General features: G+C 40.9%; 3 protein-coding genes across 4 annotated transcripts in view; 1 reads left to right on the plus strand and 2 right to left on the minus strand.

Moving 5' to 3' along the window:
• The window catches only part of LOC140731232 (kynurenine--oxoglutarate transaminase 1-like), a 156845-nt gene that overhangs the window by 8106 nt on the left and 122722 nt on the right, over nt 1–26017 (plus strand). The window contains exon 1 of one of the 2 annotated variants that reach the window (XM_073052743.1): nt 24391–24476. The exons of the other annotated variant lie outside the window; for it this stretch is intronic. Coding sequence (XP_072908844.1) covers nt 24452–24476 — 25 coding nt within the window. The 5' untranslated portion in view covers nt 24391–24451. Of the gene's footprint in view, nt 1–24390; nt 24477–26017 lie in introns of those variants that run through there. 2 annotated transcript variants of the gene reach the window in all.
• On the minus strand, nt 1699–7381 carry LOC140731230 (volume-regulated anion channel subunit LRRC8D-like). The gene is made up of 2 exons (XM_073052737.1): nt 7295–7381; nt 1699–4318 (listed from the first exon to the last, which is right to left on the minus strand). Exon 2 carries the CDS (start codon nt 4314–4316, stop codon nt 1908–1910), a length of 2409 nt encoding a protein of 802 aa, XP_072908838.1. The 5' UTR covers nt 4317–4318; nt 7295–7381; the 3' UTR covers nt 1699–1907.
• LOC140731228 (volume-regulated anion channel subunit LRRC8D-like) lies at nt 15133–20573 on the minus strand. Its single transcript, XM_073052732.1, has 2 exons — nt 20491–20573; nt 15133–17776 (listed from the first exon to the last, which is right to left on the minus strand). Exon 2 carries the CDS (start codon nt 17772–17774, stop codon nt 15282–15284), a length of 2493 nt encoding a protein of 830 aa, XP_072908833.1. The 5' UTR covers nt 17775–17776; nt 20491–20573; the 3' UTR covers nt 15133–15281.

Here is a 26017-nt window from a genome sequence, read left to right on the forward strand (position 1 = left end):
GCTTCTAAGGTTCTCAGCCTGAAATGTTGACTGTTTATCCCCCTACATATTTGCTGCCTGACTTGCTGAGTCGCTCCAGAGTTTTGTGTGTAGTGATTACCCTCTCATCCTTCCCTTTTCCCCTGCCCTCCTGACTTGTCCATCACTGTTATTTGGTTCTCCACCTCCTTCTTTTTATTCCATGGTCCATTGTCCTCACCTATTAGATTTCTTCTTCTTTAGTTCTTTATCTCATCAATCTGTCATCTCCCAGCTTTTTACATTGTTCCTGCCACCCCCTCTTCCCTCTCACCTACCACCTGCCTTCTTCTTATTCTGGCTTCTGTCCCTTCCTACTCAGTTCTGATGAGGTAAGGGCATCACAAGTTATGTGGAAAAGGCAGGAGAATGTGTTTGAGAGGTATAATGAATCAGTCTTGATGGAGTGGCAGAGCAGATTTTACCTTAAGCTCCTTAATCAAATCTGGCTCAATATTTAATCCAGAATTGCCTTTTCCATATTGGGCTCAACCACAAGCTGCTCTAAAAAGTCATCTCGTAGACATTCTACAAACTCTCTCTCGTGAGATCCAGCACCAACCTTATTTTTCCAAGCTACCTACGTATTGAAATCGCCCATGTCGTATCTTTGCCTTTTTTGCATACCTTTTCTATCTCCCATTGTAATTTGTACCTCACATCTTGGCTACTATTTGGAGGCCTGTATATAACTCCCATCAGAGTTTCTTTACCTTTGCGGTATCTTAACTCTATCCACAAGGATTCTACATCTTCTTATTCTACGTCACCTCTTTCCAAGGATTTGATTTCATTTTTTACCAACAGAGCCACCCCAACCCTTCTGTCTATCTGCCTCTCTTTTCTATACCATACATATCCCTGGATATTAAGCTCCCAACAATGATCTTCTTTCAGCCGTGACTCAGTGATGCCCACAATGTCATGCCTGCCAATTTCTAACTGCGCTACAAGATCGTATACCTTATTTCATATACCGCATGCATTCAAATACAACATGTTCAGTCCTGTATTCATCACCCTTTTCAATTTTTCCCCCATGCGACTGGAAGTTAAATTCTTATCCCTTTCTAAACTTTTGTCTTTTTATTTATTCTGGAGTCTTTCGTAATCTCTCCTGCACTCTCTTCTCTTTTATTTTATTTTCCCTTTTCAAAACTGTTGAACCTACTATTTAATTTAAAGACACGCTTCACCCCATCACTGTATTTTGCCCTATCAACTGCCTATCTTTCCCTCAGGTTTGCTTCGTCGTTTAATATGATCTTGGCTGATCAATTCTTGCCCTCAACAGTATCTTCACACTTTTCCCTTTACCACTTAATTCCCTTGTAGTTTAACTGTCTTTTTGTCTCTACCTCAACAACTCTGCCTCCACAACTCTGCCTCCACAGTTTCAAAGGTTCCTCACACTCTGGTGGAAGAACCTCCTCCTTATTTCCATCTTAAATGAGTGATTCTTTGTTCTGATACTATACCAATTGGTTCTAGATTTCATAGCTAATACGTTACGCAGTTCCTTTTGTGTTGTAAATTCCAAGTAATTTTATAATCAGAATCAGAGTCAGGTTTAATATGTCATGAAATTTGATACTAGGGTCTACAGGGATTAATAATGGTCTGTCACCATCTTTTCAAGCCACTTATGGATCAGCAAGGAATTTGGCTTCTCAGAATTGATTACTATCAGCAACAATTTTTAATGACATTTTAATAATATTAGACAATATTTGGGTTTAGGCCATTGTTTATTCAAAATCTGATTGCCTTTGACTGTAAAGTGATAGACGAAAGTAGTTAAGATCAATTACTTTTCTCTTACATCAGGCATCTCTTGTGTGGTAGAAACATTTTTGAAATTAAAGTATTGATGTCTAATTGTTCTCATGTTAACTTCCATCCATCTTCTCTCTTACTTCTAAAGGAAGTGACTCAAAAACATACTGTTCTACAATGAGTCCACTAACTTTCAACAAGAGGCACTGTCCTATTTCCGATGGGAGTTTTTCCAAGTGATTTCCCTGGAGTTCCAACTGAGATAGTTGAGTGAGTCTTGAAATCTTACTACTGAGGAATGAAATTAAGTTATAACTTAACTTCAGAGTCATGAGTTTGACGCATTTGAAGAGCTGATCTGGAAGGACTTCAATTCTATTGTGACGCAGATCTAAAAAGTACAGATGTTTGAGATTCCCAATATCAGGTGGAATTACAGAAATATTGTTGTTTTGTAGCTCAAGATAATACAGTTTCTCAATACTGAAAAGGGCTTTTGGCAAAACTTCAATCTGGTTGTTGGACATGTATAGGTACTCAAGCTTTTTGATTAAATTAATTGCTGGTGGAATGACTTTGATCATATTGAACCAGAACTTCAAACAGTTTAAATTCTCCAGATATTGCAGATGGGTAATGTCTTCAATTTTGGTAAGGTTGTTACCTTTAAGGTCCAGGACTTGAAGTTTGGATGAATTATAAATGGCTGTTGGGATTTTGTCCAGTTCACAGTTGTGCAGTTCAATTTGGGCCAGATTGACCATTTTCTTTAAGATACTGAGGCTCAGGAGCTTGGTCTTATCATTGTGAATGCAAAGCTTGATCAAGTGGAATGCAACATCAATGATGGTGGAGGGTAGCTTGGAGAGACTTGTCTTTAGGTAAAGAACTTTTAAGGAGCGGAGTCCTTTCATTGATTCCAGTTCTACAGCTTTCTTTTCAATAGCTAGCTTTCCAGTAAGGTACAATTCTCTGAGCTGAATCAGTTTGTAGATCCAGTCAGGTATTTCATCACGGTTCACATATTTAACTCCCACTTTTTTGAGTTGGTTTCTCAACCACATCAAAGCTAATGGTGTAACTTCAGTTACACAATGTGACAGCCAGATTTCTTCCAGCTGGGTGAGTTGAGTAATTTTGTTGGAAATTTTAACAGTACTACAGAGTTCCAGCTTTAAGACCTGTATCTCAGTAACATCGTAGACAGCCTCGGGAATCCCAGAGAGCATGAAAAGGTACAACTCAAACTGATCTTTCTTAGTTTTAGTTAAATGCTTTTTCACCTTCTCCACTGTCCAATCGTTATTCAAACTTAACAATTTTAGCTTTTTCTCACTTACTTCTGAAAGGAAAACTGCGAGACGATTGCAAAACAATGTATCATACTGATCGATTAAATGCATCAAGAAGGCAAAGTCATTTGTTACATCAGGGATATCACTGAATTGATTTTCTCGTTTCTCAAATGAATATTGCTTTAGCGGTTTTCTGAAAACCCATATTAATGTGTGGATGCAGAGTATCCAATAGATAACTATTAAACCTAGGTATAGCAAGGCCATTTTCCCAATGAAACGAGCGGTAGGATAAGTACATCTGAAAGTCTTATAAAAAACCAATGATAATGCATTAGGCTCACACTTATTGTAAAATTCAATATCGTAAATATATGCTGGAAAGTAACCAATGATAATTAAGCAATATATAGTTTTGACCAAAGTTTGTCCAGCGTATAATTTATAGATTGTATCTTTTTCTTCAACATGAAGTCTAAATTTCCTGACTTTCTCAAACAAAGCTTTAGCTTGCTCTGCATCCTTCTTGTCCAGGGATGAATCAGTTTCCATTGTGCTCGACTGAATGCCCGTGGAAGCTTTATTGGCTGATGGATCAGCTTTAAGGGCTATCTCTTCGGCATCACTTTCAGGGACTTTCTGTGGTTCTGACTCCAAGGCCTTCTCCACTTCACTAGCATCAACAATGATTGCTGTAGATAGGGCTTTGGATGTCCATGGTGATTGCAGACATTTCTGAAGAATGTCAAGGAATTGTTGCACTTTGGAGCTTGTTTTGGGATATGTAAAACAGAAATTACTACAGATAATCAGACCAACTGTATGGAATAAAATTATGTAAGAGAAGAATCTGGTAAACCAAGGAATTTGATTGTGACACACTTGATTGATGTAGAAATATTGCCAGATGTATAACTGAGTAATCCTTCCTTGTCTGATTTCAGGAGTCAGGGTTAGGTTCATAATTGCCTGTGGATTAGCACTGATGTGAGATATTTCTGAAGTATTTGGCTGGCTTGATTTTAGCTCACCTGCCTTTCCATCAACTTCATTGATGTACGGCAAGCATAAAACATTGTCCATGTAAAGCTGTATGCTGCAGCCAAAGATGGACAACAGTAACATAATGATGGCAAGATAATCCATACAAGTATCCCACCAAGGTTTGAAGACCCGGATGGCTGGTGGCTTGTTTTCCAAAGTTGAAACATCAGAGACCGAAAACATATCTGAAAGAAACGCAAAAATTTGATAGTATTTGAACCAAACATTTTGCGATACTAGCTCCTTCTGTTATGCAATTTTGATTAAGATTCTTCCCCCAATAACATATCTAACAGGGGACTCCACTAATTGCTGCACTGTGATGGAGATATTTGATGAAGTACAAGGATCGTTCAAAAAACAACAAAACTAAGAAAGTTATACAGGACTTACCTATGCAAAACCTTAATATGATCTGATCTAAAATACGGTACAAAAGTTACTCTCCTAAACCCCTCCATAATTTCTACCTATATTGCAAGAGGTATCAAGGCCCTGAAGCAGTTTTGTATTACAACTACATGAATGAAAGCCAGCTTTAGCTGTAAAATCTAGGGATTTGTTCAGAGACCAAAGTTACATTGATATTAGAAACACTGTATTCTTTAAAAAATAAGTAAATAGGTTCTATTATTTCCAAACATAATCTAAAGTCAGGAACAGGAAGAGGCTGTACTGCATCCTGAGCAACACACATAAAATGCTGGAAGAATTCCACAGGTCAGGCAATGTCCAAGGAGAGGAATGAACAGTCAACGTTTCAGGCTGAGTTCTTGACTATGTATTCCTGTCCATAGACGCTGCCTGACCTGCTGAATTCCTCCAGCATTTTGCGTGTGTTGCTCTGGATTTCCAGCATCTGCAGAATCCATTGTGTTTATGATACTGTTTCTTGAGGCTGTTCCACTTAATAAGATCTTGAATGAATTTACCCTGCAACTCGACACCTTGATTACACTATGGTCTAGAAATTAGCCTTTCTCAGCTATGAATATGCTTAAGAATAACTTCTACAGCTCTCTGGGGTAGAGAATTCAAAACATTCTGAAACACAGAGGGGAAAAATCCTCCTCAGCTTAGACTTATGTGGTCATAACAATATCCTGAAACTAAGCCTCCTTGTTTTAGAATATTGTTACAGTATCTAACTTGTCAGATTTCCTCAGAATGAAATAATCTCTTACTCTTCTAAATTCTAGAGAGAATTAGCTTATTTTGTTCACTTTTATCACCCACAATTAGAAATCAATTAGATTAATAATTAATACATTGCCTAATATGCAGGTACTATAGATCCTTTATTAAACAGGCGTGACTTCTTCAAATAATTAACATTCTTAATTCTTTACTCAGTATCTGTATCAATTTCGCTACTACCATTTGGCAGGAGGTACAGAAGCATTAGGTCCCACACCAGCAGATTCAGGGATGGTTATTACCCTATAACCATCAGGCTCTTGAAGTGGCATGGATAACTTCACTCACCTTAACTCTTGACTGATTCCCCAACCTACAGACTCACTTTCAAGTTCTGTAAAAGTCATGTTCTGAGTATTATTTATTTATTTTATTTCAACGTTCAAATTGAATTCATTATCAAAGTACAGATATGTCGTTGTTATGGGTTGGAGATATATCTCTACCAAAGGAGGTGTAACTCACTCCTTCCCACCGCTTGCCTGCATGTCACCCTCGGGTAAGGTGTAGCTCCTGCTTAGCCTCCCCTCCCTCCACCCCCAATCAGAGTCACATGAAGTCATGGCACCAGGTGGTGGATGGTCATATGAGCAGCTGATGCATATCACAGGTCCTGGTTATGTGACCACTGACACCAGGCAGACAAACTCTGAAGAGTATTGATAATAGCTGGGGTCACCCATCTTGTAAAGACATTGCCCAGAAGGTGGCAATGGCAAGCCACTTTTGTAGAAAATCTTTTGCCAAGAACAATTATGGTCATAGACCATGATCACCCACGTCATTTGACATGGCATGTAATGATGATGATGATGATGACAACATATATGTCACCATATAAAACCCAGAGATTCATTTTCTTGCAGGCATACTCAATAAATCCATAATAGAATAACAACCATAACGGAATCAATGAAAGACTGCATCAGCTTGGGAATTTAACCAGTGCGCAAAAGACAAAAAACTGTAAAAATACAAAAAATAGAGAAATAATAATAATAATAATAATAATAATAATAATAATAATAATAATAATAATAATAATAACAATAATAAATAAGCAATAAATATCAAGAACATGAGATGTAGAGTGCTTGAAAGTGAATCCATAGGTTGTGGGAGCATTTCAGTAATGGGGCAAGTGAAGTTGAGTGAAGTTATCCCCTCCGGGTCAAGAGCCTGATGGTTGAGGAGTAATAACTGTTCCTGAACCTAGTGGTGTGAGTCCTGAGATTCCTGTACCTTCTTCCTGATGGTAGCAGTGAGAAGAGAGCATGTCCTGGTTGTTGAGGGTTCCTAATGATGGATGCTGCTTTCCTGCAACAATAGTCCATGTAAATGTACTCTGTGATGGAGAGGGTTTTACCCGTGATGGACTGGGCTGTATCCATTACATTTTTTAGGATTTTCTATTCAAGGGCATTGGTGTTTCCGTACCAGGCTGCGATGCAGACAGTCAATATACTCTCCACTACACATCTACAGAAGTTTGTCAAAGTTTTAGATGTCATGCCAAATCTATTTTGCAAATTATTTGTGTAATTTGTTTTCTTTTGCACATTAGTTGTTTGTTAGTCTTTATTTATGTATGTTTTTATTAAATTTTTCTGTAAATGCCTGCAAGAAAATGAAACTCAAGGTAGTACATGATAACATATACATTCTTTGATAATAGATTTACTTTGGCTTTGACTGTGACTTTGAATTTATGTTTATTGTACACCCTGATCCCTCCGATCTTCAAAATTTATTCCATTTCTCCATTCTTCCTGTGAAACAGATTACTTTACATTTCCACACAATATACCCTATCTGCAACTTTTTTCCACACACACTTAACTTAATTAACTTATACTGTGATCACTTTTTAAATCTTTTTCATAACTTACTTTTCCATTTAGCTTTAAATGATCTAGGAATTTTGATTCTTACAATTGGTTCCTTCTTCTAAATCATTACTATACCTGCAACTAAATGATGGAGGCTCCAACTTCGTGGCTATCCCTCAAGGCCGAGGATGATGGTCTTCGTTCCGTTGATCTATTTATGGGTTCTCATGAGTCCAACCTTGGCTTTGAAAGTTCTTCCGCATTCAGGACATTCCGCATCCAGATGGCAGATCGGGCTTTGGCTGTTGCTGCCATCAATGGCTCCAACACTGATCTTCCAGATACCCACTATTTAGTTTGCCAGCCTAAAACATTTTATCTCTAGTCATAGCTTTATTTCTGTAAACCAACCCACAATACAAACTAAAGTAACCCCTTTCAATGGGTTTGAGGGTAATCATGTAATATTATATCAACTATCTTTTGAGAATCCAAATGCCCCACATCCCCATCAACCTGCAGATTTGACCTAGAGGATAAGTGTAACCAAAAGCCATGAGATATGAAACACGTCCATCATGTTAGGGGCATAAAGTATTTAATTCAACAAATCATCGATCCCTGGGGTGGAGAATTGAGAGATATGATAAGCATGAATTTAGTGCATGCCTTCAGAGAGCTAGTGGAAGTCTACAGCTGAGCCCAAAGGCTCCTGCACCTCCTTTGCAATGGTAGTAGTGAGAAGAGAGTATGGCCTGAATATTGGGGGTCCTCGATGATGGACGCTGGTTTCTTGTTGTCGCGGTCCATGTATATGTGCTCAATGCAGAGGAGGCTATGCCGTGATGGACTGGGTTGTATCCAGTCCAGGATATGGCAAATGCTGGTGTGTAGGCTTAACCTTTGGAGCCTGATACACCGTTCAATGTGGCTGATCTTCAGCCAATCCATATTTTTGTTGTGCCTTAATACAAGATTCAAAATTCAAGTTTGTCACATGTACATCAAAACAAACAGTGAAATGAGTCATTTGCGTTGACAACCAGCAAGCCCAAGGGTGTGCTTGGGAACCCCACAATTGTCACCACACATTCTGACGTCAGTACCTTTGCTTAACAAAAGTCACCTTTATATATAAAATAACAATTGAACCAGTATCAATTGAAACTAAAATAAATACTTACTCAAGGCAAATTTTCAGTTAGAACTTAATTTGAAAAGATGTTTTTCTCTCAGAAACACCTGAATTTTTCTTTTACAAATTTTAAAGATAAAATTTAAGAGAGTCAAATTAGGAATTCACATTCAAATGGTTAATAACACTCTGATGACACTTGCCTGAGCAATACTGATTAAGTTCCAACGAATAATTGTGTTTAGAACTTTCCTATTGATGATGTTTGCTAATTGTCTTCAATATTCCTCACTTCATAGAGTTATACCGTATGGAAGCAGGTCCTTCAGTTCAATTTATCCATGATGATTTTGTTTCTTTAGCGAGTTAGTCCAATTGGATTGCATTTAGCCCTTAGCTACTTCTATCCATGTAATGTTGCTAATATACCTGATTGAACCACAATTTCTGGCAGTTCATTCCAAATATACTCTACCTATTGTGTGAAGTAGCTGTGGCTGTTGCTCTCCATCCTCCTGATCCTTCAGCCTCCTGAAGGATTTTCACATATCAGCCTCAGAGACTGAAATCACGGGGTCATTGGGGGCTGTGGGAGTTTGTGATGGTTCCTCCATGTTTTGATGGTCAAAACAAGCGCAGAAGGCATTGAGCTCCTCTGGAAGCAAAGCCCTGTTGTCATCTATTCTATGTCACTTTATTTTACTTTATATGAGGTATAGCATTCATAACTGTTGCAGATCCTTTGTTGATTCAGGTTTAGTCTGCAATTGCCACTTTGCCTGTGAGATGGCTTTCCGGAGACCACAGCTGGACCTCGTGTAACTTTCTTGTTCATCAGATTGAATGGATCTGATCTGGCCCTCAGTAGATTGTGGATTTCATGATTTATCCAGGGTTTCCGGTTGTGGGAGACTCTGAATGATCTTGTGTGGACAATAAGGTCTGTGACAACCATGGTGTATTGATTCAGATTCAATGATGAGTCCTTGAACATGGTCCAGTCCACCGACTCGAAGCAATCCCTTAGTCTCTCCTCTTCCTCCCATAAGACATGGGAGCAGGATTAGGCCATTCAGCCCATCGAATCTGCTCCACCATTCCAACATGGCTCATCCACTCAACCCCATACACCTGACTTCTGACCATACCCTTTGATGCACTGACTGATCAGGAAACTATCAACTCCAGCAATCACCAAACTCTGTCCTTTCTTGTGGCCACAGTACTTATACACTGGTCCATGGCCACTCCCAGGGCACTCAGCAATGGTAATGCCAGTGAGTATAAATAGTGAGTGGCTAGATTTTCCTTTGTTGGAGGGATTCATGTGCAGCAAGTGTTGCTGACCATTTATCAGCCCTGCCTGAACATTGTTTTGGTCTTATTGCATGCAAATGTAGACAGAGGAATTGAAAACAGAAAGCAATCACCAGTGAACATGCCTACTTTAATCTTATGACAGGATAGTCATTGGTTGTGCACTATCCTGAGGAACTCCGACTGTGGTGTCTTGTGGCTGGGGTGATTGATCTCTGACACTTCCAACCTTGTCTAAGGTATGACTCCAGCTACTGGAGTGTTTTCCCTCTGCTTATTGAATTCGGTTTTACCAGGGCACCTTGACACTATATTTGAACTTGGGTGGCTAAGCTCACCTCAGCTCTGGAAATTAACTCTCTGCATCTGTGTTTGGGCCAAAGCTGTGATGTGGTCTGGAGCTGAATGTCTTTGGTAAGCAATCTGTTTGTGAGTCAGTGCAATTTGATAGCAGTGACAATGACCCCTTCCACCGCTTTACTGATGATTTGGAATCACTGATTATTAGCAAATTTTGAATGTGCTACTTTTTGTAAAGGGAATTTGCTTGGGCAGCTTTACATTGTTGGGCAGATGCCAGTACAGTATTGTAACAGCATGGGAGCAGCTTGGCTAGAGGTGCAGTTCATTTTGGTGTGTAGGTCTTCAGCACTTAAGTTAACACATTATCTAGTCCCATAACCAAGAGGGTTGAGTTATAAGGAGAAACTGGATAGGCTGGAATTATTTTCCTTAGAATGAAGATTGCTAATGGGTGACTGTATAGAGGTTTGCCTTTACTGAGATGAGAAAATCTGCAGATGCTGGAAACCCAAGCAACACACCATGGAAGAAAGGGAAGGGGGAGGGGCACCAGAGGGAGGTGATGGACGGGTAAGGAAATGCGGTGAGAGAGGGAAACGGGAACAAGAATGGTGAGGTGGGGGGCTAATTATCGGAGATCGAGAAATTGTTATTCATGCCATCAGCTTGGAGGCTATCTAAAGTGTTGCTTCTCCAATCTGAGTGTGGCCTCATCACGGCATTAGACGAGGCCATGGACTGACATGTCAGAATGGGAATGGGAAGTAGAATTGAAGAGTCTGGCCACCGGGAGATCCTGCTTTTTATGGAGGAAGGAATGTAGTTGCTTGGTGAAATGGTCTCCCAATATCCAGGACATGGAAGAAAGTGAAGGCGTTTACTGGTTAGCTGCCAATAAGCATTGTTGTTCTATGGGGTCAGAGTTGGTTCCACATTAAATGTTAATGATCTTGATGATGAAATTGCTGGCTTTGAGGCCAGGTTTGTTGATGATACAAAGATGGGGGAGGGTAGGCAGCATTGAGGAAGCAGAGACCCTGCAGAAGGACTTGAACAGATTAGGAGATTGGGTAAAGAAGTGGCAGCTGGGATACTGCATAGGGGATTGTATGGTCATGCACTTTTGTAGAAGAAATAAAGGTATAGATTATTTTCTAAATGAGGAACAAATTCGGAAATCAGATGTGCAAAGCACATGGGAGTCCCTAAAGGTGAACTTGTTGGGTGAGTGAGCAGTACAGAAGGCAGATGCAATGTTAGCATTCATTTCAAGAGGTCTAGCATATAAAATCAGGGATGCAATGCTGAGACTTTACAAGATCTTGGTCAGATCACATTTGGAGTATCGGGAATAGTTTTGGGCCTCATATCTAAGAAAGGGTGCACTGGCATTGAAGGGATGATCTTGTTGAAATCTACCAAATATTGAAATATTATTGATTAGCCTACTCACCTGAAACACAAGAGAATCTACAAATGCTGGGAATCCAAGCAACACACACAAAATGCTGGAGGAACTCAGCAGGCCAGGCAGCAGCTATGGAAAAGAGTACAGTCGACGTTTCAGGCTGAGACCCTTCAGCAGGAACCTACTAACCTGTACATCTTTGGAAAGCGGGAGGGAGCCAAAGGAAACCTACATGATCACGGGGAGAAGGTACAAACTCCTTACAGACAGAGGCAGAATTGAACCTGGGTTACTGGCGCTGTCATAGTGTTACGCTGATGTCTATATGGAATGAACTCCCAGAGGAACAAGTAGAGGTAGATACAAGTCCAAGGTTGGATGGGTACATGAATAGGAAAAGTTCAGAGCAGGGGTTCCCAATCTTTTTTATGCCAAGGATCCTTACCATTAAATGAGGGGTCCATGGACCTTAGGTTGAGAACCCCTGGTTTAGAGGGATATAGCACAAATGGGGCTGGTTTATACACGTAACTTGGTCGGACTGGATGAGGGCATGGTTTGAGAATAAGGGGTAGGTCATTTAGGACAGAGTTAAGGAAAAACTTCTTCTCCCAGAGAGTTGTGGGGGTCTGGAATGCACTGCCTCGGAAGGTAGTGGAGGCCAATTCTCTGGATGCTTTCAAGAAGGAGCTAGATAGGTATCTTATGGATAGGGGAATCAAGGGATATGGGGACAAGGCAGGAACCGGGTATTGATAGTAGATGATCAGCCATGATCTCAAAATGGCGGTGCAGGCTCGAAGGGTCGAATGGTCTACTTCAGCACCTATTGTCTATTGTCTAATTGGGCTAAAGGGCTTGTTTCTGTGCTGCATGACCTTATGACCTCTTGTTCCTGGTGATCTCGGCAGTTTCTTGAATCAACTTGGCTAAATATTGACTTCTACCAATGGTAAAGGTCTCAGGAAGAAGCCAGCACAGACCAGTTCCACCATAATGCTATCATGGAATCTTCAGTCTTGTTCTTAGCACTCTTTGGCAGGGACTTGCTGTCAGTGAGGATGTGGATTTTTTTTCAAAGATCTTCCCTCCCATTAGCTGTTCACCAACAATCATGGCTCAATAGGGTAGGATGGCAAGGTTTGATCTGATGAACTAGTTGTAAGGTCACTTAGTCCTGTTTAGAGCGTGGTGCCAGAAGTACACAGAAAGGTGCCGGAAAAAGACAACAACATCATGAAGGATCCCACCCACCCTGCTCATGAGCTGTTTGACCCACTCCCGTCAGGCAGCGACTTGAGATTTGGGAGGCTGACAGCTCATGACTTGGCTAGTGCTACTCCTGCCTTTCAAAGTTCAGCCCTACGCCCCCGGCATGAGAGGTGGAAATGGGAAGGCCGGGTCAACAGGGCTGTGGTGAAGCTGTGTAGGTCAATCCCCTGTACAGTGGATACAATGGAATACAGAAACATTGATAAACTCTGACCAGACCATCGTCTTTGGACGATGGAGATGGGAGGTCATCAATGGCCAATGGCCCACAGGGAGGCAAGGACCCAAGAAGAAGTGCCACCCCTGATGTGCCATTCTGCATTTGTCATTGTACTAGTGTTGACAACCACCCAGATTAATCATAATGGTGTAGCAAAGAATAGTCCTGGCAATGAGGTTACATATTTCAATGGTCAGCAGGTTTGAGCAGCTAGGCCTGTCTGTTCAGAATATATTCCATTTAGCATTATTGCTGTGCCACACAATCCCCATGGAGGCTGCCTCATTGGGAAAATAGGAGGAGGAAAACCTCAGGGAATAGCTGCAGAGAATCTGCATTTTCAAATGTTGCATAAAAATATAAAAGATGAGTAGAACTTTTGTAGAATACTATGAGAAAGTTGAAGAAGTGTGACTATATTGAATACAGTAACTGAACTTTGTAAAATTTAATTTTTAATTTTACTTTTGATTTAACCACATCACCATTTGTTCCCTCAATTTTGATCAAGTTTAGTTTTTAAAAGGCAGTCAGTGAGCATGAAGTTTTCTTCATCTGCTCGTTTAAGTGCATTTATTCTGGAGATACTCAAAGCATTCGTTGCATTTTTACTGTGTGTATTTAGATCAATAATGGCAATGCTCTTCGAATATATTTCAGTTCCCCTCACAAAACAAATTCTTGCCCACAGGTCTGCACTGAGCATCATTTGTCAAACAAAAAGTAAATGCTTTAGAGTTGGGGTTTCAGTGGGACCCCATCCACTAACTGAAGGGTTGTGGACCCCTGCTTTAGAGAATAATGGAGTGGGTCCTCTGTTTCACAAACCCAGATCATTGCAATGTGTGAGAATGGCTCCTTCAGAGTGCTTAGATTACCACCAAGCAATCTAGTTGTAATTTTCAGAGAATGGTAAGCCCAAGATCTTAAGGCACAAACTAACGGAGATGGGAGTAGACTCTCACATGGTGGATTGGATAGTGGACTACTTGACAGATAGACCTCAGTATGTGCGGTTGGGAGACTGTAGGTCTGACACGGTGGTCAGCAGCACAGGAGCGCCGCAGGGAACCGTACTCTCTCCGGTCCTGTTCACCCTGTACACATCAGACTTCCAATATAACTCGGAGTCCTGCCATGTGCAGAAGTTCGCTGATGACACGGCCATAGTGGGGTGTGTCAGGAATGGACAGGAGGAGGAGTATAGGAAACTGATACAGGACTTTGTGATATGGTGCAACTCAAACTACCTGCGTCTCAATATCACCAAGACCAAGGAGATGGTGGTGGACTTTAGGAGATCTAGGCCTCATATGGAGCCAGTGATCATTAATGGAGAATGTGTGGAGCAGGTTAAGACCTACAAGTATCTGGGAGTACAGTTAGACGAGAAGCTAGACTGGACTGCCAACACAGATGCCTTGTGCAGGAAGGCACAGAGTCGACTGTACTTCCTAAGAAGGTTGGCGTCATTCAATGTCTGTAGTGAGATGCTGAAGATGTTCTATAGGTCAGTTGTGGAGAGCGCCCTCTTCTTTGTGGTGGCGTGTTGGGGAGGAAGCATTAAGAAGAGGGACGCCTCACGTCTTAATAAGCTGGTAAGGAAGGCGGGCTCTGTCGTGGGCAAAGTACTGGAGAGTTTAACATTGGTAGCTGAGCGAAGGGCGCTGAGTAGGCTACGGTCAATTATGGATAACTCTGAACATCCTCTACATAGCACCATCCAGAGACAGAGAAGCAGTTTCAGCGACAGGTTACTATCGATACAATGCTCCTCAGACAGGATGAAGAGGTCAATACTCCCCAATGCCATTAGGCTTTACAATTCTACCGCCAGGACTTAAGAACTTTTTAAAAGCTATTATTAATGCTTTTTGAGATAGTGATTTAGATGCATATCATATTTTTTACTGAGTTAAGTATTGTATGTAATTAGTTTTGCTACAACAAGTGTATGGGACATTGGAAAAAAGTTGAATTTCCCCATGGGGATGAATAAAGTATCTATCTATCTATCTATCTATCTATCTAATATCATTGCCAGTAATCTAAGATGTTATTACTGACTGATTGTCCCTTTAGGTGAGTTAGGAGGTCTTATTTTATTAGGAATGCTTTATGTAAACTTACATCATTCAGCGATATCTGTTCAAATTTGGCTTCAGGTTTTAATTAACAACAAGTTATATATTAGATTCTGTTGGATTGGGTATCCCTTACCCTTATTTTCTCCTCAAGGTGCAGAAAAGACAAACACAACTATTGTAACATTCAAAGATTAACAAGAAAGCCACTGAAAATTATGCCTTCCAAACATATAAAGTAGAATAATTTTATTCTGTAGTTTGCTTACATGCCAAAGCATTGGCAGAATGTTTAGCTGCAAAGTTGGTTTGAAGTTTAGAATCTTTTCCGTCTTTGGGATCAGAAGTCAAAAATATTCTTTGCTTTGATCACATACCTTACTTTATACGAGGTTGTCCAATTTGGGATATGACACCTTGTTGGGGATTATTAGTCTGACGTCCAGAGGAGCCTCCTGATTGGACATCAGATTTGCTTTGACTGGCATAGGAAGTGTCTCGAATAAGAATTCATCTATTATCAGACCATTATGTTTCAGTTTGCTACACTGTCCAATTTCCATGGGAAGTTCTACCAAAGGATTCCCTTTGAGTTCCAGTTTTGAAAGTAGGGAACATTGTTGAATCTTCTCACTAAGGGAGGTAAGTAAATTATTGTTTAGCTTTAGAGTCTTGAGCTTCCTACATTGGAACAACTCATCTGGTAAAGTTTCCAACTTATTGGAGCTCAGATCTAGAAATGTAAGGTACTTGAGGTTTTTAATAGATGTGGGAATGGCCATTAGTTGGTTGTTGCTCAAGTACAGATGATGTAGCTTCTGAATAGTAAATAAACTATTCGGTAGGGTCTCAATCTGATTGTCTGATGCATTAAATTGTTCAAGGTTGCCAATGAAAACCAAGGAATCTGGAAGGGAAGTAATTTTGTTGTTACTGAGATTGAGGGAGGACAGTCTTGGTAGTCGCTGGAAAGCTTCAAGTTCATCCAATTGTCTAAGTTCATTTCCCTGGAGGTTCAATTCTTGCAGATTGGTGAGGCTAAAGATGCCATGGGGTATATTCTCCAGCTGACAGTTTTGCAGGTCAAGACGAGCTAAGCTGAACATGCCCCCCAAATTGTGGAGCACTTCAAGCTTGTTCTTATTATTGAAAATCGACAGCCCTATCAAATGGGGTGCCACATACAACACGTTGAAGGGTATCTTTGTGAGGTTGCTATTGATTCGAAGGATTTTCAAATAACGAAGTTCTTTTAAGAATTCTAGTTCCAATGTTTTATTTTCTAAATTAATGTTTCCAATCAAGGAAAGCTCTCTGAGTCGGGTCAGTTTATTGATCCATTCAGGCACCTCCTCATGAACCGAAAATGTGACCACAAGCGAATGCAATTTGTTGCCTAGAAAGAATAAAGCGGCTGGTTTAATGAAAACTTTGCAGTTTACAATCGAAAGTTCTTCCAAGTGGACAAGGTGAGTTACCTTGGAACTTATCTTAATATCACTGCACAGTTCCATCCTTAAGGCCTGTAACTCAGTCACGTCGTAGACCGCCTGGGGAATTCCTGTTAACATGAAGAGTTGAAGTTCCAGCTTGTCCTTACTGTTTTGGATTAACTGCTGTCTCACCTTGTCCACAGTCCAGTCGTTATTCAAATTTAACATCTTCAATTTTTTCTCACTTGCCTCGGACAGAAAGATACAGAAGCGTGTACAGTACAGGGGGTCGTACTGATCAATCAGATGTAACAAGAAAGCAAAATCATTCTTTACATTAGGAATGTCGCTGAACTGGGTTTCACGCTTCTCGAACGAGTATTCCTTCAGGGGAGTCCTCAAGATCCAGATGAGAGTGCGAAGACAAAGCCCCACATAAATGGTTACCAAAATCAAATAGAGCAGGATGAGCCTCTGCAACAGAAGGGCGATGCTAAATGTGCAAATAAAAATCTCGTAACCAATCACATTCTCCACGCCAGGGCGACATATAATGTCAAAGTTGACATCTTTAATGAATACCATAAAATAAGAAAAAGTTACCAAGCACTGCAAGGTTTTAAAAACCAGTTGTCCAACATAGAGTTTATATATGGTGTCCTCTTGCTCTACATGAAATCTGAACTTCCTCACTTTCTCGAACAGGGATTTGGCTTGTTCTCCATCCTTCTTGTCCAGTAATTGGAACTGTTTCTTTATAACAGAGTGCGTCCGTGTTAAGCCTTTAACAGATTCACTGATACCGTGGCCTGCCACCATGCTCTTACGTTTTTCTTGCACCCGGATATTCACTTTGCTGCTGGTCTCTGTGACAGCCAGAGAGAGGACTTCGGTTGTCCAGGGGGAATCGTAACACTTCTCCAAGATGAAGACCAGATGCTCTATTTTGGAGCTTGTTTTGGGATACTTGAACCAGAAATTGCTACAGATCATCAACGCAACAGTATGGATAAGTATGAAAGAGGAGAAGTGCTTAGGAAACCAGGGAACCGCGTGGATATAACATGCCTGGTTGACATAGCGATACTGTTGATAGTCCAGATTTGTCTTGGTGTGTTCAACAGCAAAGATGGCATCTACCCGTGAAATATGATTGGATTTTTGATTAATGACTCTATGATGAAAATCGGTTATATTAAAATCAACATGTTTATCTGCCCAGCTTATGTTAGCATCAATAGATGATGGAGCACTGTGAGTGGAATTAGCTTTAATTGGTAAACAAATTGTCCTATCCTTGTATATTTGCATGGTGCCCCCAAACACAGCGATCATCAACATGGTTATTGCCAAATAATCCATGAAGGTGTCCCACCACGGTTTGAAGATCCGGAAGGATGGAGGAGATCTAGTTACTGAAGAGATTTCTTCCAAGCTGAACATTGCTAAACACAGAGGATAAATAACACTATTTATTAGAATAGATTCTCAAAGTAAAGCCAGCATCAGTAGCCAAATTCAAAATAGAGTGGTTAAAAAAATCATGAACATCAATGAAATGGAGAAATTTGATAATTGCGACACCCTTATCTGAAATACCATATATAACCATATAATAATTACAGCACGGAAACAGGCCATCTCGGCCCTTCTAGCCCGTGCCGAACGCTCACTCATCAGGTCACCATCAGGTCCTAATTGACAGACTTCTGTAAAGACCATTACAGCCAACAACACCATTTTATACAGGGCTTTAAAATAGTAAAAAATCCATTGTTTGAAGTCCCAATGAAGTAAGAAAATACAACATCCCGAGCCACAAATACTTCAAGGACTGGTTGATGAAAGTCCTGCTGAAAATATACAAGCTGTTGTCGTTGGTTTCTTTCCACACCTTGTGGCACATTGGGTGGCATCTTTGCTGCCACTGCACCATCAGCTGGCTATGTAAGCTGCTAGTAAGACCACAACTGGAGCACAGTTTTGACCTTGTTAAAGTGAATTGGAAGGTTCACTAGACTGATGGCTGGAATGATAAACTTGTCTTATGTGGATAAACATAAAACGTACAGCACAGTACAGGCCTTTTGGCCCACAATGCTGTGCTGACCTTTTAACCTACTGTAAGATCAATCTAAACCTTCCCTCCTACACAACCCTCCAATTTTTCTATCATCCCCATGCCTATCTAAGGATTTCTAAAATGTCCCTGGTGTATCTGGCTCTACCATCTCCCCTGGCAGTGCCCTCCACACACACACACACACACACCACTCTCTGTGTGTTTTTAAAAAAAAACTTACCTTTGGCATCTCCCCTCCTCGTACTTTCCTGCAGCCACCCTTGTAAATATGCCCCTTTGTATTAGACACTTGCACTCTGCAGAAAATGTCTACGGCTATCCAGTTGATCTGTGCCTCTTATCATATTGTCTACCTATCAAGTCACCTCTCGTCATCCATTGCTCCAAAGAGGAAAGCCTAAGCTCACTCAACTTATCCTCATAAGACGTACTCTCCAATCCAGGCAACATCCTGGTGAATCTCCTCTGCACCTTCTCTAAAGCTTCCACATCCTACAATGAGGCAACCAGAACCAAACACAAATTAAGGAGAAGTAAAGCTACAGTACATCTAGTTTAGAAGACTGAGAGATGATCTCAATGAAGCTATAATTCTTGAAGTGTTTAGCAGGATAAATACAGGGAGAATGCTTCCTTTGGTTGGGGAGTCTACAACCAGGGGTCACACCTTCATTGTATTTTACAGGAGTACCATTGAGAGTGTACTGACAAGCTGCATCTCCATCTGGTCTGGGAGCAGCAGAGCATTGGACCAGAAGTCCCTACAAAGCACTGTGAGAATGGCCGAGAAGATTATAAGAGTCTCCCTACCATCCATCAGGAACTTTTATCAAGAGAGCTGCATACACAGGGCCCTTAGTATTTCCCACCCATCTGTCCAGCATCCTCTGGAATTCTACCATCAGGCAGGAGACTCAGCTGCTTAAGAAGAACAGTCAGGATGAGAAACAGTTTCATCCCTTAGGCCATTAGGCTTCTGAACTCCCTGCCACATTGCACTCTGTGTTACTGGTTAATCTGTTCTGTTCCTTACGGTATTTAACTTATGCTCTTTACTTTGTTTATCGATATGTAAACTATTTGTAGATTTAATACTTACTTTCCTAGGTTATTGTGTGTTATGTGTTCTGCTGTGCTTTACAGCCTGGTCCAGAGAAGTGCCTCATTTGGCGGTATACATGGATTTGGTTAAATGATAATGAACCTGACTTGAACTTGAACTTGAACACAGTCTTTGAATAAATTGTTGGGCATTCAAGAATGAGTTGAAGAGAAATTTCATCTAGAATTGGATTGTGAACGGGAATTTATTTATTTATTGAGATACAGAATGGAATAGGCCTCTCCGACCATTCAACCCACCCTGCACTGCAACCCACCGATTTGACCCTAGCCTAATCACAGGACAATTTACAATGGCCAACCGGTATGTCTTTGGACTGTGGGTGGAAACCAGAGCACCTGAAGGAAAATGATGGGGAGAATATACAAATTTTTACAGGCAGCGATGTGAATTGAACCCAGGTCACTGGTACTGTAAATCGTTGTGCTAACCACTATTCTACCATGCCAGTCCAATTTCAAGGGGTTCTCAATCATTGTTTTTGAGACATATCAGTTGATAGAGACACCAAGATCATAATTTATATGCTAGGTTAGTGCTTTAAAGTGGGACTTATTAGATGGAAGGGGAGCATTTTATTTTGCTCTTTTTCTTATGAGTAACTTTGCTCATTGAAATAAAACTTTATCTAAGTAAGTAGGTTCATAAGTTGCTGGGAATTCAGAGGAATTGATGGAAATGTGGGGAGAATAAAATGGGCTAGGGCAGGAATACAGGGGAGAAGGCAGGAGATTGAGGTTGACAGGAAAATTGGATCAGCCATTGGAGCAGTCTCGAGGGGCCAAATGGCATAATTCAGCTCCTATATCTTATGGTCTTATTAGTGTGAAAATGGGTGCTCGATATATCCACAGTGTGCTGAAGGAGCAATTTCTGCTTTGTATCTCTTTCTAACTACGATACTACAAGCACAAATTTAGGAATTAATTCTTGTATTTTGAGACATAATTTACCTTCTGGAGTTTATCCCTTCTTCTTGCCTTTCCACTTGTGTGTTCTTGTGTTCCTATGGATGCCCGCAGCCTTCAGATACCTCAACTGTAAGAAAATTCTCATCAGTGAATGTCCACAAACTTTAGCTTTAGTGACAATTCACTCAAACCAGTTACTAGCTTTCCAACACCAAACCTGGTCTCATTGTCTCTGCTCAGGAAAAATAAAAGCTGAAAGCTGATTTATGTCCAAACTTCACTTTAACAATTCTAAGAGAATTCTTAGTGTTTATGAATGTACAGCTTGGTGTTCCCTTGTTCCTGTGGCACACCTCCAAGAAGTGCCTTGAAGGATACAGTGGTAGTGCTTGTTTTTGTTACATTATATCACAGAACAGATTGGAACCTATAGCTCTGTCCAGTTACTAGGGAACTCACAGTAGGTTCTAAGACTTGCTAAGTTTAGAATGTCTTTTGTGATGTTTATGGAACATCCTTTTTTTTGCATTTTGAGAAAGAACCAGTGTCATTATGATCTCTTAGATGAGGCATGATGATGTCACTGTATTAATGGACATGGGTGAATGATCTGCATTTCAAGCTCTCCTGGCTGGTGACACACACAGATTGCTGGAGGAACTCAGCAGGCCAAGTAGCATCTATGGAAAAGAGTACAGTCGATACTTCAGGCCGAGACCCTTCATCAGGACTGGAGAAAAAAAGATGGGGAGTAGAGTTAAGAGGTGGGGGGGGGGGGAGGGAGGGAGAAACACAAGGTGATAGGTGAAACCAGGAGGGGAAGGGGTGAGGTAAAGAGCTGGGAAATTGATTAGTGAAAGGGATAGAGGGCTGGAGAAGGGGGAATTTAATATGAGAGGACAGAAGGATGAAAGAAAAGGGAGGAGGAGCACCAGAGGGAGCTGATGGACAGGCAAGAAGATAAGATGAGAGAGGGAAAAGGGGATGGGGAATGTTGAAGGGTGGTGGGGGGGAGCATTACCAGAAGTTTGAGAAATTGGTTAAGACCTACAAGTATCTGGGAGTACAGTTAGACGAGAAGCTAGACTGGACTGCCAACACAGATGCCTTGTGCAGGAAGGCACAGAGTCGACTGTACTTCCTAAGAAGGTTGGCGTCATTCAATGTCTGTAGTGAGATGCTGAAGATGTTCTATAGGTCAGTTGCGGAGAGGCGTGTTGGGGAGGAAGCATTAAGAAGAGGGACGCCTCACGTCTTAATAAGCTGGTAAGGAAGGCGGGCTCTGTCGTGGGCAAAGTACTGGAGGGTTTAACATCGGTAGCTGAGCGAAGGGCGCTGAGTAGGCTACGGTCAATTATGGATAACTCTGAACATCCTCTACATAGCACCATCCAGCGACAGAGAAGCAGTTTCAGCGACAGGTTACTATCGATGCAATGCTCCTCAGACAGGATGAAGAGGTCAATACTCCCCAATGCCATTAGGCTTTACAATTCTACCGCCAGGACTTAAGAACTTTTTAAAAGCTATTATTAATGCTTTTTGAGATAGTGATTTAGATGCATATCATATTTTTTACTGAGTTAAGTATTGTATGTAATTAGTTTTGCTACAACAAGTGTATGGGACATTGGAAAAAAGTTGAATTTCCCCATGGGGATGAATAAAATATCTATCTATCATCTATCTATCTATGTCATCAGCTTGGAGGCTACCCAGACAGAGTATACAGTGTTCTCTTTCTCTCTCTTTTCCCCCCTCACTATGATCTCCCCCCAGCCCTACCTTTCTTTCTCTTTTATTTCCCATAATTCTCCACCTTCCCCCTAGCCCATTTCCCTTCAGCCTATCACTTCCCATCCCTCCCCCCACTTCTTATCCCCCCTCGACCATCCCATGTTACTTCACTCCTGATGAAGGGTTTTGGCCCGAAACATCGTCACTACCTCCTCCCATAGATGCTGTGTGGCCTGCTGAGTTCTACCAGCATTTTGTGTTTTTATTTAGAGTATATAGTGTTGTTCCTCCAACTTGAGTGTGGCCTCATCGCAACAGTAGAGGAGGCCATAGACAGGCATATTGGAGTGGGAATGGGAAGGTACTTACATCGTCTCATGTTATATTTGAACTTGGGTCTCCAAAGTCACTACTCAGGGTCTTAGTTTTAATTAGTAGCTTTTTTCGTCACATCTACATTGAAACATACAAAGGAATACATAGTCTGTGTTAACGACACAACACAGTCCGACGTGTGGGGATGGTCTGCAATGCTGCCATGCTTCTGGCACCAACGTAGCATGCCCCCAGTTTACTAACCCTAACTTGTATGTCTTTGGAATGTAGGAGGAAACTGGAGCTCCTGGAAAAAACCCACACAGTTTCAACAAATTACAAACAACTTACAGACAGCGGCATGAATTGAACCCCGATCTGCAGCTGGTAGAAGTCACACTAACCTCTACACTACTGTATTATCTAGTAACTTAACCATTTCACCACCATCATGCCCTCTGCAAAGTTTTCATTTCATGCCTTTGACACTACCTGTTCTGAATTAACATTTTGAGAATTCCATATCCCAAATATCTTTTTGGCTTTGAAGATAATAGATTTCTTATATCTGTACCACTAATACACTTTAAAGAAATTCAGCAAAAAAAAAGACTATTGGTTGATTAGTTTACACCATGCCTTTTGATATTCCAAACCAAACTTGTGAAGTGATTGATAGGATATAATGAAATAAGCTCATTGGTAAATCTATGTTACCTCCAGAACCCATGCCCTTCCTTGCTCCTCTTTTGAAGGAAAGTTTAATTTACTGTTACATGTTCTGGGTAACTTCAAATCAGATTCCATTGGGCTAGTAACCAATATTTACTTCAGCACTAACTGACAAAGTTACTGAGATTGATAAGGACTCTTGTTGTGGTAGATAGAAAACTTGTGATTTTAATTGACTGTAAAATTGGTGCAAAGTAGGTAGAAATTTGCACATGACTATAGGGTAATATTCTATTTACCAAAACCTGCATGACTGTACAATAAAACGATACCTACAAACTTGGAAGTAAAGTCCAAGGAAGAGTAAACATTTATTCTGGAATTTTAAAAATGTTGCAAATACATTCCAATGAAGGGTCTTTGACCTGAATGGGTTCATGGTAATGCAGCACAGGAACAGACACTTTGGCCAGGTGGCCCACACTGACCAAAATGTCTGTCCAAGCTAATTCCCTTTGCCAATGTTTATCCCGTAACTGTCTAACCCTTTCCTATAAGACCATAAGACAGAAGAGCAGAATTAGGTTATTCAGCCCATCAAGTCTTCTTTGTCATTCTTATCATGGCTGATCCCAGATTCCACTCAACCCCATACACCTGTCTTTTCGCCATATCCTTTGATGCCCTGACAATCAGGAAACTATCAACTTCTGCCTTAAATAAATGCACAGGCTTGGCCTTCACTGCAGTTTGTGGCAGAGCATTCCACAAATTTACTACTCGAGAAAAAAATTCCCCACCTCTGTTCTAAAGGGTCGTTCCCCAATTTTGAGGCTGTGCCCTCTAGTACTGGATACCCCATACCATAGGAGACATCCTCTCTCCAAGTCACCTTATCCAGCCCTTTCAACATTTGGTGGGTTTCAATGAGATCCACCCATATTCTTCTAAATTCCAGTGAGTACAGGCCCAAAACTGCAAACACTCTTCATATGTTATCCCCTTCATTCCTAGAATCATCCATGTGAACCTCCTCTGAATTCTCTCTAATGACAACACATTCTTTCTGAGATGTGGGGCCCAAAACTGTTAACAATACTCCCAAGTGCAGTGTGAGTAGTGTCTTATAAAAGCTCAGCATTATCTCCCTTGTTTTTATATTCTATTCCCCTTGAAATAAATGCCAACATTGCATTTGCCTTCTTTACCACAGACTCAACCTGTAAGTTAACATTCTGGGAGTCTTGCATGAGGACTCTTATGTCCCTCTGGACCTCTGATGTTTGAATCTACTCCCCATTCAGGTAAGTCCACACTATTGTTCCTTTAACCAAAATGCGTTATCATACATTTCTCAACACTGTATTCCATCTGCCACGTTTTTGCTCATTCTTCCAATTTGTCTAAGTCCTGCTGCAATTGCATTGCTTCCTCAGCACTACCTACCCCCACCTATCTCTGTATCATCTGCAGATTTTGCCACAAAGCCATAAATTCCATTATCTAAATCATTGATAAACAATGTGAAAAACAGCAGTCCCAATACTGACTCCTGAGGAACACCACAGGTCACTGGCAGCCAACCAGAAAAAGCCCGTTTTATTCCCACTCACTGCCTCCTGCCTGCCAGCCATTCTGCTATCCATGCCAGTGTCTTTCCTGTAATGCCATAGGATTTTATCTTGTTAAGCAGCCACATGTGTGGCACCTTATCAAATGCCTTCTGAAAATTCAAGTAAATGACAGCCACTGCCTCTCCTTTGTCAACCCTGCTTGTCACTTCCTCGAAGAACTCTAATAGATTTGTCAGGAAAGATTTCCTTTTACAAAAACCATGCTGATTTTGATTTATTTTATCATTAGTCTCCAAATATCTCAAAAACTTATCCTTAATAATAGACTCCAACACTTTCCCAACCACTGAGGTTAGGCTAACTGGCCTATAATTTCCTATCTTTTGTCTTCCTCCCTTCTTAAGGGGTGGAGTGACATTTGCAATCTTCCAGTCCTCCAGGATCAAGTGATTCTTGAAAGATCTTTACCATTGCATCCGTTATCTCTTCGGCAACCTCTCTCAGGACCCTGGGATGTAGTCCATCTGGCCCAGGTGACTTATCCACCTTAAGACCTTTGAGTTTGCATAGCACTTTTTTCCTTTGTAATAGTAATTGCACTCACTACTTCTCCCTCACACTCACAGACCTCTGGCACACTGCTGGTGTCTTCCACAGTGAAGACAGATGCAAAGTACCCATTAAGTTCATCTGCTATTTTTCATCCCTCATTACTAGCTCACCAGCATCATTTTCCAGTGGTCCAATATCAACTCTCACTTCCCATTTACTCTTATTCACATACCTATGCAAATTGCTTTTTAAAAGTTCTTATTGTACATACCTCAACTACCTTCTCTGGCAGCTCATTCTATATACACAACATAGTTTGTTCCATGCACCTTAAGACTATGCCTTGTGGTTCTTGATTTCCCAACTCTGGGGGAAAAAGACAGAGCGTTCATCCAATATATTACCCTCATGAGTTTATATATCCTATAAGCACACCTCTGTCTTCTTTGCTCCATGGAATAAAGTCCAAGCCTTTCCAACTTCTCCTTCTAGCTCTGTCCCTAAAAAGTTGCTAGTAAATCTAACATCTTTCCTATAGCAGGGTAATTAAAACAGAACATAATACTGCAAGCACAGCCTCATCAGCCATTATATTCAACTACACCTTAACCTCCCACTTTTATACTCATGCCCTAACTAATGTAGACCAGTATACCAAAAAATCATCTTCATCTGTGTTCACTTTGTCCCATGTATCTCAACTTCAATTTTCAGATAAA

This window comes from Hemitrygon akajei, chromosome 7, assembly GCF_048418815.1.
Source record: "Hemitrygon akajei chromosome 7, sHemAka1.3, whole genome shotgun sequence".
NCBI classification, from domain to species: domain Eukaryota; kingdom Metazoa; phylum Chordata; class Chondrichthyes; order Myliobatiformes; family Dasyatidae; genus Hemitrygon; species Hemitrygon akajei.